At 52.2% G+C, this 19,650-nt stretch overlaps 1 protein-coding gene across 5 annotated transcripts in view; it reads right to left on the minus strand.

Annotated features, from left to right (window-relative positions):
- Positions 1–8,690: 8,690 nt before the first annotated feature.
- Acad10 (acyl-CoA dehydrogenase family member 10) overlaps positions 8,691–19,650 on the minus strand; it is a 42,258-nt gene continuing 31,298 nt past the window's right edge. For all 5 annotated transcript variants that reach the window (XM_006970765.4, XM_076561262.1, XM_076561263.1 and 2 more), the window contains exons 14-22: positions 18,896–19,036; positions 18,150–18,287; positions 17,953–18,043; positions 16,190–16,348; positions 14,811–14,983; positions 11,562–11,705; positions 10,501–10,578; positions 9,882–10,074; positions 8,691–9,682 (exon numbers count right to left, since the gene is read on the minus strand). In XM_006970765.4, coding sequence (XP_006970827.2) covers positions 9,904–10,074; positions 10,501–10,578; positions 11,562–11,705; positions 14,811–14,983; positions 16,190–16,348; positions 17,953–18,043; positions 18,150–18,287; positions 18,896–19,036 — 1,095 coding nt within the window. In that variant the 3' untranslated portion in view covers positions 8,691–9,682; positions 9,882–9,903. The remainder of the gene's footprint in view (positions 9,683–9,881; positions 10,075–10,500; positions 10,579–11,561; positions 11,706–14,810; positions 14,984–16,189; positions 16,349–17,952; positions 18,044–18,149; positions 18,288–18,895; positions 19,037–19,650) is intronic.

The following is a 19,650-nucleotide window of genomic DNA, read 5'->3' on the forward strand; positions in this document are numbered from 1 at the left end:
GAGGGAAAAAGCATTTAAGGACCTTACAGGCAGGGTCACATGACCAACCTTCGGTGCAAAGGAATCTGGGAAACTGAGAGCACTGTTAGGAATTGTAATGGAGCCACTTAGCAGAAATTGAGATTCCTCGGGGGTGGGGTGGGGTGGGGTGGGGTGGGGGTAGGGCGCACTTACAGAAAGTAAAAGCTCAAATTTCGTGTCTCCCCGCTGGTTCTGACCACTCCGGGAGACACAGAACCCCTTTGTTTTAGGAATAAAAACCCATCAGGAAGCTGAGTCCAGGCCTTTCATCCCAGCCTTCTGAGGCAGAAGCAAGCAGATCTCTGAGAGTTCGAGGCCAGCCTGGTGGTCTGCCTACCAGTTCCAGCCAGCCATGATTACAGAGTGAGACCCTTAAAAAAAAAATCTGCAGGGCCCCTCTGGATGTGGTTGCTTGCTCAGCATGGCGGGGCAACCTGCTTCTGCAGAAGTAAACAGTTTTGCCTTGCAAAAATGTTTTGGATTGTGTGTAGGAATTCATTGTTTTAAAAATGGCTACTCTGGCCTCAGTGGTGGTGGCACAGGCCTTTACTCGGGAGGCAGTGGCAAGTAGATCTCTGTGAGATTGAAGCCAGTCTGGCCTGCAGATCGAGCTCCAGGACAGCCAGGGCTACACAGAGAAACCCTGTCTGGGGATTGGGGTGGGTGGGGTGGGGGGAGCTACTCTGTGTTCCATGGGCCACATGTACATTTCCATTTAAAGAATTTTCTGAGGCCAGGGTGGTGGTGGCACAGGCCTTTAATCCCAGCACTCCAGAGTCAGAGGTAAGTGGATCTCTGTGACCAGGTCAGCCTGGTCTACAGAGTGAGTTCCAGGACAGTCACGGCTATTACATAGAGAAATCCCAGTGACTAGACAAGGCATTGTCTAGTCTTGGAGGGAAAAAAAAAAAAAGAATTTTCAGTGGGTGATATTTAGGTGGCTTCCAATCTTGGGAGACTACACACAATGCCACACTTTTGTATTTTTGGCTTACTGAGAAATTCAGAGGTAGAGGCACCGAGACACAGGATATTTCCTAATTAAATATGGATATTGCCGTGTATAAGGTTCTTGACTTATGATGGGGTGTAGCCTAGAACCCCCTCTTAAATTCGAAGTATCACAAGTCAAGACTACATTGAAAGTCTACTTTCTTGTGGTGCATAAGTCAGGGTCAACCTGGTCTACATAAAGAGTTCCAGATTATCCTGGGCTATATGAGATGCTATCTTACACCTAGTCTGCCACCTACTACAGCTTAGCTATTAGACTGTGCTCTGCAGCGTCTGTGTACAGCCCTCGGGACTTAGGGCTGACTGGGAGCCCAGCTTGCTGTAGTTAGCCAGGGAAAAGATACACGTTCAAAAAGTCTATAGCCTGGCCAGCAATGGAGGCACACACCTTTAATCCCAGCACTCGGGAGGCAGAAGCAGGTGGATCTCTTATGAGTTCCAAGCCAGCCCGGTCTACAGAGGGAGTTCCAGGACAGCCAGGGCTATACAGAGAAACCCTGTCTCTAGAAAAAAAAAATACCTATAGCCTAGGCTGGTGGCCCAAGTACCACCATACTTTAGATATAGGTTCCCCCACACCCTTACACCCTTCCCACTACTGTTTTTTTTTTTATTAGATACTGCTAGTATCTGTTCTGATAGCCAGCCTCTATTGCTTTAATATAAATTTCTAAGGAGCAAGATTGAATGCCTTGTCCGTTGACTTTCCTGTTACCTGTAAACTATAGCGCTCTCAGCTCCAGCACCACCTCTGCCTGCATACTGCCCTGCTCCCTGCTGCCATGGTGACAACTGAACCCCTGAAACTGTAAGCAAGTCCCCACAATTAAATGTCTTCTTTATAAGAGTTGCCATGGTCATGGTGTCTCTTCATAGCAATAAAAACTCAAACTATCACAGAAGTCCTGTGTGTTTCTGTTTTGAGACAAGGTCTCATTAATGTAGATCAGGCTGGCCTCAAACTCAGAGAGATCCGTGTGTGCCACTATACCCAATGCCGTGTGTGTGTGTGTGTGTGTGTGTGTGTGTGTGTGTGTGTGTGTGCGCGCGCGCGCGCGCGCGCGCGCGCGCACATCAGTGAGGTGTCCCTTCTGTCACATATCATTGCTGACTGGCAAATGTCCTTAAGTAGACCACCTGTTTATCTGTTTACTTACAAATCAGTGCAACACCATTTTTATTGATTTCCAGACTTTTAACCTTTTTGTTTGTTTCCTTGTTATTTATTTAGAGACAGGGTCCTCCTGCCTTTCCTCTGGAGAGCTGGGATTATAGCTATGACTACCACACTGGTTTATGTGCTGAGGGTAAAAGCCGGGGCTTTCATGGATGCTAGGGAAACACTCTATCCTCTGAGCCACATAACCCCCAGCCCTATTTTATTTTATTATTTATTTTGGTGTTTTGAGACAGGGTTACTCTGTGTAGTCTTGGTGCCTGTCCTGGATCCTGCTCTGTAGACCAGGCTGGCCTCAAACTCACCGAGATCCACCTGGCTCTGCCTCCCGAGTGCTGGGATTAAAGGCGTGCGCCACCACTGCCGGCCTCCTATTTTATTTTTTTTACATGGACAACGTGGCTTTCTTAGAGAAAGCCGAGATTACATTTAGGAGTAAGCATTTGGTCTTTCTTCTTGCCAAAGGTGGGCACATCATTCATTGCCTTAGCTTGGGTTCCACTGCACCCAATTGGGGGAGTCTTTTGGCCCATTTGGTCTCTTTGGGAGTATGACACATCCCAGCCCTCCTCTTCCAGCATGTGCCGGGGAACCGTGGACTTCCATTTAGAATGTGATCAGCTGCTTCCAGCGTGGTTTGGGCATTTACCCAACACTGGCCTAGGCTGGCATGCCTGGCAGAAAACAACTTGATATTCCGGGACCAGGTCCTCCAGTGAGACCACATGAGCTGTGATGTGGGTGAAGGTCTCCAGGCATGTGGTCCCCGGACATGGACAAGCAGCTGCGTGCTGGTGGCTGACAGTGGACATGGGTGCCACTCCTGTGGAGAGTGCCCTCCTTTAAGTTTAACCCCCACTGTTGAATCCCAGCACAGAGAGGCAGGACTGTGGCTTAAAGGCTAGCCTGGGCTACATAAAGAGATTCTGTTTCAAAAAGCCAAACTTCAGAACAGAACAAAACAGAAAGGCTCTCACTCTGGGGTAAGGGATGTAACTCTGTGGCAGAGCACTTGCCTAGCATGCTGGACACCCTATAAATCATCAAAATGTAGCAGAAGGACTAGGCATGGTGGAACACATTTAACCCAGTACTGGGGAAACAGAGGCAGGTGGATCTTTGTGATTTACAGGTTTCTTTCTGTTGTTTTGTTTTGTTTTGTTTTGTTTTGTTTTGAGACAGGGTTTCTCTGTGTAGCCCTGGCTGTCCTGGAACTCACTCTGTAGACCAGGCTGGCCTTGAACTCGGAGATGAGCTTCAGGCAAAATTTTATCCTATCAGCCCACTAGCCTTCCTTTGCTGATTTCGTATAATCTCCACTTCAACGCCACGATGGGTCATTTTTTTTTTTTAACAGTCAACTTGACACAACCTAGAATCACCAGGGAAGACAGTCTTACTGGAGGAACTATCTAGGTCAGGTTGGCCTATGGACACGTTTGTGGGAGACTCTCTTGACTATGAATTGACGTGGGAAGACTTGGCCCACCGTGGGTGGTACCATTCCCCATTAGGGGGTCCTGAAGAGGAGAGAGCTAGCGAGCAAGCTGCATGCATTGTCCTCTCTGCTCCTGATTGGGTGTGTGACATGGTTTAGCTGCCCCAAGCTCCTGCCACTGTGACCTCTCTGCTATGAAGGGCTCTAACCTGGAGTTGTAACCGAATTAACCCCTTTCTGTCCTAAGGTTTTTTTGTTTTTTGTTTTTTGTTTTAATTGGGACAGGGAGGGTCAGGGTGTTTATCACAGCAACAAAAATGAGGCAAGGCTCTGTGTGGCTCAGTCCCCTAATGTTGACAAGTCTAATGTAACATTAGATAATGTCATGTATTACAGCATAACACACATACTGTATTTCTACCTGACTGTACTGGTATTTTCCTCATTTTCTGGTCTGTATATCAAACCTGGGACCTTATGTTAGTGATGTCCTCTAGCCACTGAGCCACACCCCCAGCCCCTGGCTTTTGGAGAATTGTCTCCTTATATAGCCCAAACTGGCCTTGAACTGGCCGCTTCCGGAGGCCTCTGCCTCCCAAGTGCTGGAATGAAAAATGTCCACTCCACACCCAGATCTTCCTTGATTCTTTCCATTTTCTTTCTCATTGTCCAATCTTTAATCTGATTTTAAAAATGAAACAAACCCACTCAGGAGGCAGAGGCAGGCAGATCTCTGTGAGTTCGAGGCCAGCCTGGTCTACAAATGAGTTTCCAGGACAGCCTGGTCTACACAGAGAAACCTTGCCTGGAAAACCCAAACCAAAATATACACAGAAAACTGACAGCCACTGAGGGCTTCCTCGGGGTCACAGAATAGGGAGACAAACTATTGGTTGTTCAGTCTCCATCTGGAACACTGAGGCTAAGGACAGACCTTCCCCACACCCAGTTAAGTTAGGCTGGGGATTCAGCAACATTCAAACCAAAGCAGACTACAAGTCACTAGCAGGAAAAAACGTGGACCAGCCCTGTAGCCCTGTCACATCCTGGTTTATACACAATCTCATGGCACACAGCTGGCTTCTGGGTACAACCAGCCCATGTGGCCGGCCATTGCCTGTGTTCAGAGCCTCTGAACCCCTCAGGTAGACAGAGGGCCACACTGAGGTTACTGATCTCCTGAGACAGAAGCATCAGGAAAACAAACACCTTGTAGGTGGCAGGTCACCAGCTTCCTCTTCCTTCACTCGGGTGGCCAGATGCTCACACGAAGCCGCTAAGCGAAGTCTCAAAGGAGAAAGCAGTCTAGAAACTTCTGAACTGAGCTGCTGGCTATATGCCCGCCCTTGGGCAAGCTATCTGACCTCCTTAAGTCTCAGTCTCCTTATCTCTAGAATGGGGAGGGCAGAGTATCTAGTCGTCCTCATTGCTGGGAAGAGTCTGAACCTGCCACCTCCTGTGCCCGAGTAACCAGGAGCACTTACAGTTCCTCCAGCTGGTGTCCCTGACCTGGGAGGTCCAGCATCCTCCCCACTCGGGCTTCTCAAAAGGGGGTGTGTGTGTGAGCTCAAAGCAAACAGCGTTTCTGCAGGGGTGATTGAAAGGCCCCCATACCAACTAACACTTCACACTTCGGCTAGCCCATAGGATAGTGCTTTGCAGGGTAACTTTGAGAAGCACTGTGGTCTAGGGAGTCGGGGGCTGACCCTCGGCCTGATGAAAATCCATCAGGTCCCGGTCCTCCATGGAAGCACGGCCTCCTCTCTCTTCTGCCCTTGCTTGGGATGGACCTCATGTGCACCACACTGGACAAACACGGTCCCACTGAGCGACGCCCTGCAGCCAAGCCCCTTCCTCTCTGGCCTCTTCCTGAGGGCAGCCATGCAGGAATGCCCCGGTACAGTGCAAGCTTGGAACTATGCCCCGTCTCCTTGATCTTCATCCCCAGGGGCTCTGTCCTCTCCACTTTTCAAATGAAGAAAACTCAAGGCCAAGAGAGGGAAAATCCCCTCCCAAGCCCAGGTGAATGTGGGACACTGGAACCCACAAGGAAGATGCTTTCCTTGACCCAACTCTGGCCAGGCAGGCTTCTCTGGGCCTGCTTCTCCAGCTCGGCCCAGAAACACTGTGTTCACACATGTCACACAAAGAGACCACAGTCAACACTGGTAGTTCCTAGCAGCTCCAGGCCTCCTCATCAGGGGGGACCCAGGTCCCCTTTAAAGCACTGTCAGCCTGGACATGCTCCAAGCTGCCAAGGAAGTTCCTGCTTGTTACAAACACTGAAGATAGGCAGGGTCCCCTTCTCCTGTGTCTTGATTTCTCCATAAGGACAACCTGGTAGCCCAGGTGGGTTTCACACGGACCAACTCCACTTCCTACATTTGCTTAACCCCCATTTCTGCAGATGTCAGTATTTTCGCCTCATACTGACCCCTCCCTCCCCCAGTCACGTTCCTGGATGAAGCCAGCCCATCCCACTTCAGCTAGGATTGGCCTTGGCTATCTTTCATTGATCTCAAACACCGAGTTATCTAAGATGCTGATAGAAGAACAAAGCCATCTCTCCACTGTGTTGCTTTAATTAGAAGAAACTCTGGATCAGATTACTTGTCCAATCATCACTCAGGGTTGGTCCCCAGGTCACATGGGGGGGGGAGGAGTCTGTGCCCAGGTGTCTGTCAGTCCATACTACCCAGTAATGGGAGATGGGAATGCTTGGCCAATGCCTCAGCCACCCCACACATCCCTGGGGAGCCTGAAGCCCTGAGGTGACAGAAATCTACCCTATGACCCGGTGCATCCTGGAGCTCTCTCCGTTCCACTCTCCTTGTGGCTTTGAAGGGGCCCTGGCCAGGCAGGTTAAGGTCACCTGGAGACCAGCCTCTCGGGATGGTTCTGGAATCTCAGGGCTGTATCTGAAATCAGGGCTTGAGGGAGCACAGGCTGAGATTGCAGGAGGCTGCTGGGAACACACAGATGAAGAGATGGAGTCGTAGGAGCAAAGGCAGCACCTTTGATGGGACCCTGGAGTCAGACAGTCCCGCTGTCCCCGTGGGAATCCTGCCCGATGAGTGCCGGGAGGGGCCCAGACGGTTGCCATTCCCGTTTTAGGATCGAACGCTGTGGTGGGAGAAGGGAAGGCAGGATCGCTCTGCCTTGATCCTCTTCCAAGACAGGTCACAGGCCACAGTGGGATGGAGCCCATAAAACTGGTCAGACCGGATCCTCACCAGACCAAGCCCACTGGGGCCTGAGCAGCCTGCTGGAAGACAGGTGTGCTTCCATGGGGCTAAGTGCCAGGACGGCCACCACCGAGGTGCCACAGAATGGCCAGAATGGAGATAGGCTGGGAAGGCTATCCTGGGATCCTGCCCTGTGTCTTCTAAAACCATGGCGCCTGCTCCTTTGTATTTTCCATTCTCACATCTGTTTATTCTTGCGGGAGACTCCTCTGGAGTCCGCGGCTGTTAGGGAACTTCAGCTTGAACGGCTGGTGAACTTTTGGGAGAGGTTGGTCAAATCGTCTCTCCTGACAAATGCTGGAGGAACGGGAAGTGGGAAACCGGGGTGACTCCAGGCAGCCTCTTAGCGCTCGGAACAGCAAGGCCCCTTCTACTGTTACAGCTCCATTGTTAATAGAATTAGTGTTTACAGTTCAGCAGAGAAGAGCTCTTCATAGGTACCATGTTCAAGGTTGTACAACACAGCAATGTTTGTCTTCAGAAAGCACTCTTCAGGGTGGGAGCATCGTGTACTCTGTTCCCTGGAAACAGGTAAGTGGCAGGCATTGCTGTGGTCCTTCTTGCATTTGTTGGCATTCCCAATGTCTTTCTTAAGAAATACCAACATTGGCCGGACGGTGGTGGCGCATGCCTTTAATCCCAGCACTCGGGAGGCAGAGGCAGAGGCAGAGGCAGGCGGATCTCTTTGAGTTCGAGGCCAGCCTGGTCTACAGAGTGAGATCCAGGAAAGGCACCAAAGCTACACAGAGAAACCCTGTCTTGAACAAAACAAAACAAAAAAGAAAGAAAGAAATACCAACATCGTTGGCTGGAGAGATGGCTCAGTGGCTAAGAGCACTGGCTGCTCTTCCAGAGGACCCGGGTTCAATTCCCAGCACCCACACGGCAGCTCACAACTGTCTGTAACGCCAAGATCTGACACCCTCACACAGACACAGATCAAAAATAAAGTAAAAAAAAAAAAAAATCAACATCGCATGTTCTCATGACCACGTCACAGGTTCATTACATACTCATATAAATTTAATTCAAACCCCCACAACTTTGAAGAATAAAAAGTCATTTACAGGAGCTGGTGCGATTATCTCAAGAGGTGAGGAGCACTGGCTGCTCTTCCAGAGATTCTGAGTTCGATTCCCACAGGGTGGCTCACAACCATCTGTAATGAGATCCAGTGCCTCCTTATACAGGCAGAATGAACTCTGTATACATAACAAACAAATCTTTAAAAAAAAAAAGAGAGAGTCATTCTCTCTCTCTCTCTCTCTCTCTCTCTCTCTCTCTCTCTCTCTCTCTCTCTGTGTGTGTGTGTGTGTGTGTGTGTGTGTTTCTTGTGTGTCTCTGGAGGCCAGAGGACAACCTCTGGTGTAACTCTCCAGGACCAGGCCATCTTTATTTCTGAGATGGGCCTAGAACTGAGCAAGCAGGCAGGGCTGGCCAGTGAGCCACAGCGACCCTCCTGTCGCCACCCTCCCGGTGATCACAAGTATGTGCCACACACTCCGCTTTCCCATGCGGGTTCTGGAACCCAGACTCAGGAGCCCATGCCTGTGCAGGAAGCATTTTCCCCGGCCTTGCCTCCTCCCCAGCCCTGGCAGGCTCTTTCACAAACCCACACTGGGATTTGTGCGGATAGCTCAGTGGTTAAGGCCAGGGGCTTACACAATGCCGGTGTATCCGGGCCTTGAAGCAGCGAATCTGAGGGAGATGTGGGGTGTATCATACATTGGCGTGCAGTAGAGCAAGGTTAACTTAACTCAGGAGGCACAAGAGGCATTCTTAGGGCCACATAATATGCCACGTCATGTTTTTTTATGAACCCCTCTTTTTTCTCCCAGGCCTGAAACAGAGGTGGGACTGAGGTGGCAGGAATCTGCCGGTGTGCTGGCGCTGACAGTGATCGGTGGGCACTTCATCGATCGTCCTTCGGGAACCGTCCCTCAGGTGCGGTGGCACCTGTGTTCCCAGCACACCTGAGAAACTGAGTCAGGAGCCTGTGGTGACCGCGCACTCTAGAGTGCACGGCCCAGGCTGCAGCATCAAGTCCATTCGGAGGAAGCAGGTACCCTGAGGTCAGGTCCACAGTACAGCATGTGATGGTGCCGGCCCAGCTTGCTGCCCAGAGACGGGCTGTGGCTGCATCTTCAAGCCGAGTCCTCCCAGCCACGGCTTCTTCATCTTTTCTGGTCTCATGAGGCCCCTGTTCCTGTAAGACCTCAGACCTTGCCAAGGTGGCCACCCCCCGATCCTCAGGGAGGACACATTACTCTTCCGATCTCAGCAGCATCTCGTCTGACTTCCCTCATGCCCCACCGTGACTGCTGATGGGTGACAGAGTGTCGCAGTCAACCGGGATCTCACTCGGATGGCATGGTTCCCCTGGTGAGGTTTTCTGGTGGTGAGGGGATGGGAAGACATTGGGAGAATCAGGAGCCATGGCATCCATGAGCCAAGGTGCCCTGGCATATGGGGCCGGTGTAGGGGAAGCAGCAGAGACTTGAGGAAGCCACGGGCACCTGAGTCACAGGAGCTATGGGAGCCTTTATTCCCATGTCCTTGGTGTGACACAGGAGGTACACAGACTGTGTGTCCCAACAGCCCCTTTCGAACAGGGCATCTGAGTCAGTATCCCATGATGTGGGCACTCCAGTGCTCACACAGTGGTTTCATCCCAGTTCCCAGGAACATCAGCTGTGGTCTGCAGCCTCGGCGTTCCTAGAAGGCCTGAGAAGGAACCCCATCGCCTCTAGAGAGAACACGGCACACAGGTGTCCAGATTCCTACAGCCTGCAAAAGTCGGGGAACCACAGGTCAAGTCTGAGGAATTCAAGACCAGCTCCCCAGGGCTGGACCCAAATGCCCTTCCTCCAGGCCTAAAACACAAACTCCCAGCCTATCCAGAAATGCCTTCTCTGGGGGACCCCAGAAGGCTCAGGCAGCATGTCCCAGACTGAGGTGCGGGATGTGACGCAGGAACCACACATACCTGGCCTTTCCAAGCACAGAATCTACACTCTGGGCGCTGCTGGCTCCTGTAGCCTGCTGGGATTCTTCATTTCCATCTTAGCCACGGTCAGCCGGTGTACCTCATCTGGGCCATCAGCAAAGCGCAGGGCTCGGGCCCAGGCAAAGAACTGGGCCAGGGGGTAGTCGCTGCTCAGGCCCCCTGCTCCGAAGGCCTGGCAGACACATGGTAGGAAGGAGAGGGAGGCCTGGGTGAGTTCTGAAAGTGACATCCTGCTCAGAACAGCTGGTGACAGCTGTCTCGCGACACCTGTGAGTTCCAGACTTCACATGGGGCCACCCTGCCACCCTTGGGATGCCTGAGTCACCAAGGCTGTTCTTCAAGGTGGTTTCTGCTACTGAGAACGTTCTGTGTGGGACCAGGTGTCAGGATGTGGAAGGAGGCACCCCACAGAGTCGGGGCATTGGGTCTGAGCAGCAACAGGGCTCCCCTGCGCCTGGGCCAGCTTACTTGCAAGCAGAATGCTCTGGGCGAGGCACTTACTGAACTGGGCTCGGGAAGGGGGGGGGGGGGGCCTGCACGAGCTTGGTTTGAAAAGGGAAGTGGCGGGCACAGTGGAGGGCGGTCGAGGGTGGCTCACCTGAATAGCACGGTCAATTACTTGATAGGCCATGGACGGGGCTACCATTTTGATCATGGCAATCTCTAAAGCTGCAGCCTGCAGGGGAAGGTAGGGTGAGAAAAACAGGACAAAGTGCGAAAAGCATGTAAAGCCAAAGTGACTGTCCGGGTGGACGCGGGGCTGGGTTCTGCCAGAGGGGAACGCGCGGGTACCGCGTTCTGGGCCACAGTCAGATCCCGAGGCCTGAGCCACTGCCCGTGGACGGCACCCACCCGGCAAACACGAGGTCCTGGCTTTGACGCCTAGTACCACAAACACAAAACAGCTGTGTCCAGCGATGGCGCCAGGCAAGCGTGGACCAAAGCCAGAGAGGATGACCTCGGGGCTGGCCACTGACTGAGGAGGCATCTCAAGCCTCCACCAACAAGGGCATCAAAGAACCAGGACTTGTGCTCCTGACCCAACCCGTCACTGCAGCTCTTGAGTGGGTGCAAGGCCCCGGCATGGGACGCCAAATAACCCAGCAGTCAGCACGCACCATGCCTAGCCTTGACAGGCGATGGGTAATGGCGCTCTGGGAAGAAGACCCTCCGTTGGCTGATGGTCTGGACAAGGCCTGTGATGTCTCTCCTCCCCAGCTCTCTCTTCCCTCATATACCCTGCCCCCACATGCCACAGGAGTACAGAGCCACCAGACCTCCCTTTTTTTTTTTTTTTTTTTTTTTTTGGTTTTTCGAGACAGGGTTTCTCTGTGTTGCTTTGCGCCTTTCCTGGAGCTCCCTCTGTAGACCAGGCTGGCCTCGAACTCACAGAGATCCACCTGCCTCCTGCCTCCCGAGTGCTGGGATTAAAGGCGTGCGCCACCACCGCCCAGCTCAGACCTCCCTTTAAGAAAACCAGGAGGGTCACAGTTGGTAAAGTGGCAGTTCCCCTCTTCCTGGGCCTTTTCTGGATGGGAACAGATGACCAGAGCTCAAGAGAACAGTAGCAGTTATCAGCGTCCAAGAGCCAGACAGGGAGAGAAGGACTGACTCCGGTGTCACCCCGGGGTGACATCTGTCACCCATGAGGCTTCCCACCTTGTTTCCTGCCACATCCATGAGGTGGGCGGCTTTTAGCACCAACAGCCGAGCCTGCTCGATGTCCACACGTGACCGGGCAATGTCTGCCAGGATGGTGCCATGCTCCACAAGGGGCTTCCCGAAGGCCGTGCGGGACGTCACCTAGAGACGCCAGAGAGACAAGGCTGAGGAGCTGGGCCTAGAGGCTCAGGAGCAGGGGACCCGCAGAGGAGCAGGACACACGGGAGGGGAGGGAGCAGGAGCGGGAGCTGCCTGCCTGCTGACTGGCAGCAGGGTTCTGAGTGTAGGCCATAACGCTTATCACAGATGCCACACCTTTACGGAACATCGAAGGCTGCGAAGGCTGATGGGCTGGACACAGCTTCAGTGACCCCAGAGAGCTTACAATGCTGCAGGTCAGAGCCAGGAATCTCGGGCTACCTTCGTGCCTCATCAGCCATGTATTGCCCACTGCTGTGTGAATCAACATCCTCGTGACTCAGGGAAGTCCTTTCTGGAATGTGGAGATGTCTGCCTCCACCAACCCCAAAGCTAAGGATGTCATCAGATGGTACCAGAGACCTCCAGCAGAGATGTCCTCACTTGTGTTGGGACTTGCCTGCCTGATGCGCCATCACCTATCCGCAAGTGTCTTATGACTTTCTGTTCTGTTCCTATACAAACTTCATGAAGCTGGGCATGGTGGCAAACACCCTGAATCCCAAAGAGAAGTAGGTGGGTCTCTGTGAGTTCGGGGGGGGGGGGGGTGGAGACTGGGGTGGGGGCTACATAGTGTGAGACCCTGTCTCAAGACAAAAGGAAACTTTGTAAAACTTAGCACATTGCAACATTGCAACGTGGAATCTGAGGTCATCTAAATCTGTATTCCTGGGCAATGTCATTTCACATGTGGCTTTGAAATCATCTTCTTCTTTTAATGTATTCCCTTTTATGTGCATTGGTGTTTTGCCTGAATTTATGTCCGTGTGAGGGTGTTGGATCCCCTGGAACTGGAGTTACAGACAGTGGTAAGGTGTCATGTAGGTGCTGGGAATTGAACCCAGGTCCCCTGGAAGAATAGCCAGTGCTCTTAACCTCTGAGCCATCTCTCTGGGCCCTGAAATCACCTTCTTTTGAGGTGAGAGTCACTTTTTACAAACACCACACTGAGCCACCATCTCCTGGTGGTCAGATTACTTCTGAGAACCCTTTGCTGAACCTCTGGGTACGAGGTTGGGAAGAGGGAAGGCCCTGAGCTGCTTCTGACCAAGACAGTACCCAGGAGGCGGGGGGTGAGGGTGGGGGGGGTGGGGGGGTGGGGGGGGTGGGGGTGGGAGGGACTGTGGGAGCCTCACTAAGGGGCAGGTCGCCACCTGCTGACGATGGCCAGCCTCACACCCTGGAGCCCCATCTTCGATGGAAAGGGCTATCAAGGCATTCTTCTTTCATGTGTTTATTGATCTATCCTTGGGAAAGTAACTTTTACACAAATAATTTATCTTGTGGCACGACTATCAATTTCCAGACAAAAGAGAGAAAAAAAGTACATAAGTATCTCACCATCTAATTTTCTACAGTGACAGCAGGTGGCTGTGGGCAGGGCACAGTGTATCTGTAGACTGAGCTATCTGGGAGGGTGAGGTAGGCAAACCATTGGAGTCCAGGAGCTTGAGACCAATCTGGATAGCACAGCAAGCCCATCTCAAAACACACGGTTGGTATTTGCCCTTCCATACGTTCTGCATGCATGTAAATATATACATACATACAGTCTTAAAGTTTTATTATATATTTTGTGGGTATGGCCAGAGGACAGCATGGAGGAGTTGGATCTTTTATTCCACTATGTGGGTCCTAAGATAAAAGTGAGATCATCAACACTCTTGATAGCAGATAACCATAACCATACCTGCTGGGTCAGCTCACTGTCCTCCCTTTCCCCATTAAAACACAGTCACAGTCCATATAGTGTTTTGTAGCCTCCCTCCATTGGTCCATTTTGAGACAGGGTCTCTCCGTGTAGTCCCAGCTGTCCTGGAACTAGCTATATGGACTATACTGGCCTTGAACTCACAGAGATTCACCTGCCTCTCTCTACAGAGTGCTGGGATTCAAGGTGTGTGCCAGTTCGCTTGTCCCCTGCAGCCTGCTTTTAAAACATCTAATTTAGGGGCACCGTGAGAGCATCTCTATCCTAAGAAACTAATTTCCAACCAAACATGTGTGGTCCACTTGAGTCCCACCAAGGTCATCCTTGCCTACATGGAACGTTCCAGGCCAATATGGGCTGTGTGAGAACCTGAGCTCTGAGACGTTGTGATAAACAGTCTGGTGACTTGTGCGATCTTTGTGGCTGGAGACCACACCAGATCCTGACAGATCCTCCCCCAGACTCTTACCATAAGCTTGTCTTTCACAGTCAATCCGCAGAACCCAACTTTATGGAAGGTGTCGTGGGGACTTTACAGAGGTTCAATGCAGCCCCTCCCGATCTATATTGAGTTTACTTTGTTTCTCAAAGAGACCTATATGTGCTTTGCTGTGCACATGGGATTGAGTTAATCGTCACTAGAATAAGCTTTCGCCCAATTATCCTGTGCTTAAAGAGACCTAAAATACACCATGTGGGGGTCAGACTCATGAAGTTGGAACCCGACACCGGCTACTCAGTCGTGCTGAACCAAACTGCTCCCTTGCCCCCTGCAGACCCCCACTCTGCTGCCCTACGTAGGCCTCTAGCTGTTAAGGGGCCCACGGAAAATGACTTCCGTTGTTTGAGACAGTGTCTTGTTATGGAATCTGGGCTAGTCTGGAAGTTGCAGCAATCCTGCCCCAGCTTTCACGGGATGGAATTGCTGGAATAAGATGCCATGCTGGCTCAGATTATATGTTCTAGACACACTGGCCAAGGAGGGTGATATGCACTGGGCCAGGCGCTGTGTCCCCACGGGCATAAGCAGGCAACTCAGGATCTCCCTGGGGTCCGAGTTTCAACCATGTGCTGGGAGCACAGACAGCTCTTGGCTACCCAGGATCCTGTGGGCGTTGGTACCTCAACCTCAGCTACCATACATAAAGCCTGGCCTTGGCTTCTGGCCACTTGGACAAAGAGGTGGCCATTCCACGCTGGAAGTCATCTGTGGCCAAGGAGAGATCGCAGATTCTGGGCATGAATATCATCCTGAATATCATCACCCAGAAGGGCACCGGAGTTTGAAGTTCCCTGGTCAGCAATAGTGGCTGAGAGACAGGAATTAGGGGACTCACGCGTGTCTTCATGAGTGCCAGGGCCCTCTCCGAATACCCAATCAGCCTCATGCAGTGATGGATCCGGCCAGGCCCCAGCCTGCCCTGCGCGATCTCAAAGCCTCGACCGGGGCCCAGGATTATGTTCTCCTTGGGCACACGCACGTCCTTGAAATGTACTTCACCATGGCCCCCTGAAAGACCAAAAAAGCATTTTCCTGGGATGTGTTTTTTCCTCGCTTCAGTCAGGGCTAGTGCTGGTACTGTTCCCAGACCTTAGCCTTCTAACTGTGTCACAGCTAAGGAGAGGATGGGGGTGGGGAGGTGGGAGGGTGGGGGATGACATGGACGGATGGACAGACAGACAGAAACAAGAGAATAGAATCGCTGTCTTCAGCAAAAACAAGTTATTCTGCCATTCCTTGTGGTTTTTCAAGTCAGGGTTTCTCTGTGTAGCCCTGGCTGTCCTAGAACTCACTCTGTAGACCAGGCTGGCCTTGAACTCAGAGATCTGCCTGCTGGGATTAAAGACATGCACCACCACTGCCCAGCTTCTGCCATTTCCTTTAAAAGTTTTGTACGTTAAATTTTACTGCTGTGTGTGTGTGCGCGCGCGCGCGCGCGCGCGCGTGCGTGCGTGCGTGCGTGCGTGCGTGTGTGTGTGTGTGTGTGTGTGTGTGCACATAGGCACGATGAATTTGGGGAGGTCAGAAAAGAACCTGCAGGAGTCAGGTCTCTTCTACCATGTAGGTCCTGGGGATTGAACTCATGTTGTCGGGCTTGGCAGCAAGCACCTTTACCTACGGAGTCATCTCGCTGGCCACAGATTATTTAGTTTTAGGACAAATAGCAGAGTCAGCTCAGTTCTTTCACCGTGTGGGCCACAGGGACTGAACATCAGGTCATCAGGCCTGGCGGAAGTACCCACTGAGCCACGTTTCAGGCCTTGTGGTTCAAATACGATGCAGGCCAGAACCTCCAGGTGAGGAACAATGTATCAGTCCTCCGGGGAGGCCAGAGGTGAGGGTGTGAATGCTGTCCACAGAAAAGGCCCACTCCTCACAGAGGTGAGGGACTCCACTGGGGCTGTGACCTGCACAAGACCCGAAAGCCAAGCCTGCTGCCCTGGCGCCTCTGTCCGCCCGTCTCGCCTCAAGGACTCCTGCTTATCTTCTGAGATTAGAAGAGGAAAGGCAGGCATAAACACACACAGGCAGTCTGCTGGGCAGTTCGTGCACCTTAGGAAACAAATGGCTGGTACCACCCTTGGTATATATAAATATTACCAACGCCATCAGATCCTCGGTATGTAGAAATTTCTGAACAGAACACGGGCTCCCCAAAACTGCTGCCCATGGACTAGAGCCATACTCAGAGTGACTGACCCTGGGAGATCTAACCTGGAGCATCCTCCAGCCCATACACTGACAAAGGCCGGATGACATGGATTCCTGGGGTGTCCATGGGAACCAAGACCATGGACTGCTGCTGGTGCCTCGGAGCCTGTGGGTCTGTTTTCCCCATAAACACACAGAGTTTGCAGCGTGGATCCAGGATGCCTGCCAGGAGAGAAGAAGACAGATGCGTTCTATCAGCGGATACCAGGGCCATGGAGCCTCTAACCACAGGAAGCTCTGGCCTGTCAAAGGCAAAGCTAGGACCCTGATGGGCCCACCTAATCAGAGAAGCATGTGCAGGCTCCAGACCAGACAGAACTCATCACATTGAGACTGGAATCCAGCACCATAAGAGCAATGTTTTGTTTGTTTGTTTTTTGGTTTTTCCGAGACAGGGTTTCTCCGTGTAGTTTTGGTGCCTGTCCTGGATCTCACTCTGTACCAGGCTGGCCTCGAACTCACAGAGATCTGCCTGGCTCTGCCTCCTGAGTGCTGGGATTAAAGGCGTGCGCCACCATTGCCTGACCTAAGAGCAGTGTTTTAACTATGAACATCTTGTCTGCATGCAATGTGCATCATGTGTGTGCAGTGCCCAAAGAAGCCAGAAGAGGGAGCCAGATCCTCTGGAACTAGAGTCACATATGGTTGTGAGGCACCGTGTGGGTGCTGGAAATCCAGTGCCCTTAACTGCTGAGCCCTCTCTCTCCAGCCCTGTAGGGGGAAAAAAAATTTAAAAACCATCATGTTAGATTTGAAAAAACAGAAAGAAGACCCAAGGTGGCTGCCATAAAGAGCTTCCTCTAGCTTGCTGAGGTCCAGCTGAGGGAGTGGGTTACGTGATGAGATGTCTACCAAACAGACAGCCCACAAGTTCATCCACGGTGAAGCAGCCAAGACAGACCTGGCTGCAAAAGACTTTGAAGTCAGTGCACCCTCTAGTGGACGCTGGGGGTTGTTAGTCCCAGGACAGCGGCATTCCTGGGAACACCCGGAAGACAACTAACTTCAGGCTCTTGAGCTTCCATCTGGTGTCTGCATTGGCAAACTGCTGAAGACTCCAGCAGGCTGCTGTTGTGCTTTGTGGGAGGCATGAGGATAGGCCAGCCTCAGCTACATAGCAAGTCTGAGGTCAGCACGGGCTACATGATAACTTCTGTGTGTGTGTGTGTCTGTCTGTCTGTTTCTCTCTCTCTCTCATACATGCACGCACGCACGCACGCACACAAATTTCTCATTGACAGGGAAAAAAAAAAGATTCTTCTACAAACTGCTGCTTCCTGCCCACAGCCTGCCCTCCTATCCCCCCAGGTGCTAGAAAGGACAGCTTTAGACAGGGGCCCTGGAGTCACGCAAATTCCGAGGCCTGTTCTCTACCCGCTAGATTGGTACTACAGCCTTAGGTAAGTGACTGGTCACCCCGAGTCCTAGCCTCCTTCTGTGAAATGGGATGGGGTCACCAGCCCGGCCTTAGGGGAAGTACAAGCACTCTGTGAGCTGAGGGACAGACAGGCACTTGGAAGCCCCTGAGATACAACACACGTGACCTCAGAGCAGGGGGAAGCCTCCAGGAAGCCTCCCAGCTGGAGGAGGCTTGCAGGGCGGGATAAGGAGGGCTGTCTACAGGGGTGCGGCCACAGGTGTGGTCATCTGGTGACGCCTCGAGGTCCCCCAACACAATGCACCCCGTGTGGCTCCTACAGGACTTCAGAGAGGGCTGCTCGTCCACACAGACTGAAAAACTGAAAACTATATTCCGGGCCAAGTACCTGAGATCCACCACTTGCGACCATTTATGACATAGGAGCCACCTTCCTCTCTGATGGAAGCCTCAATATTGGAGGCATCTGACGAGGCCACCTGCGTGGGAGCACGTTCTGGTTAGAGTCCCCATGGACCTACATGCCCCTGGGGCAGAGAGCAGCTGCCCCCCCCACCCCCACCCCCAACGGCATGAACACAGTACCTGGGGCTCAGTCATGGCGAAGCAGGAGCGGATCCTGCCCTCCAGCAGTGGCACCAGCCAGCGGGCCTTCTGTTCCTCGGTGCCATACCGCACCAGGAGCTCCATGTTCCCCGTATCCGGGGCAGAACAATTAAATATCTGAGGAGGAGAAACACATGGGTGCGCCCACATCTTCAACCTCTTGGAAGAGGCAGGGATGGAGGACCCCTTCCACATCATTGACCCCCCCCTCATATCTCATAAAAGCCCTTCCTCTCCCCAGAGAAGGCTCATACACACCTGAAGTCAAGTCTCAGGTGCCCTGAACCCTCCCATGGACCACTTCTTTGAAGTAGAGGACCCTGGAGCCGGGGGCTAGAAGCCCCCACAGCCCACACCCCTGGGTGGCTCCCCTACTGAGCCGACTACTCGTGCAGGCTGAAGTCAGCTGCCTGTTCCCCGCCTTCTTTTTTTTTTTTTTTTTTTTTTTTTTGGTTTTTCGAGACAGGGTTTCTCTATGTAGCTTTGCGCCTTTCCTGGAGCTCACTTGGTAGCCCAGGCTGGCCTCGAACTCACAGAGATCCGCCTGGCTCTGCCTCCCAAGTGCTGGGATTAAAGGCGTGCGCCACCAACGCCCGGCATGTTCCCCGCCTTCTTTTCTCCTGTGATGCTCAGGTCGCATGGTGCCCCCCAGATCTGACTTTCCACACAGGCAGCTGGCCACGTGGGGACCTGTTCTCACACGCTGAGGGGACTGGGGACTGTACCTCAGAAGCATACAGGGACATGCCCATTACTTCACACAGATGTGCGTACTCCACGTTAGTCAGCCCTGCTCCGTATTTTTTCTCAGGATCTGTCTCCAAGGGTAAGAAAAGGTTCCAAAGCCCTTCAGCCTTGGCTTTCTCCTGTCAGGGCAAAAAGGAGAGACTCAATCACTGAATCTTTTAAAAAAAATTGTGGGGTTGGGGATTTAGCCCAGTGGTAGGGCGCTTGCCTAGCAAGCACAAGTCCCTGGGTTCGGTCCTCAGCTCCAGAAAAAAAAAAAGAAAGAAAGAAAAAAAATGTATATCTGCCAGGCGGTGGCGCACGCCTTTAATCCCAGCACTTGGGAGTCAGAGCCAGGCAGATCTCTGTGAGTTCCAGGCTAGCCTGGTCTACAGAGCGAGATCCAGGACAGGCACCAAAACTACATGGAGAAACCCTGTCTTGAAAAACTGAAAAAAAAAAAAAAAGTATATTAAAGATAAAAATTTATACAGGACTGATGGCACCCATCTTTAACCCCAGTGCTTAGGAGGCAGAGGCAGGTGGATCTCTGAGTTTGAGGCCAGCCTGGTCTACATGTTGAATTCCAGGCCAGCCAGGGATGCATAGAGAGACTCTACTAAACATAGCAAAGCACAACTAAACAATGTAAGTGTGTGTGTGTGTGTGTGTGTGTGTGTGTGTGTGTGTATGCGTGTGAATGCAGGGGCCCATAGAGGCTAGAGGTGTAGTGTTGGAACCACTGGAGCTGGAG

This window comes from Peromyscus maniculatus, chromosome 23, assembly GCF_049852395.1.
Source record: "Peromyscus maniculatus bairdii isolate BWxNUB_F1_BW_parent chromosome 23, HU_Pman_BW_mat_3.1, whole genome shotgun sequence".
NCBI classification, from domain to species: Eukaryota; Metazoa; Chordata; class Mammalia; order Rodentia; family Cricetidae; genus Peromyscus; species Peromyscus maniculatus.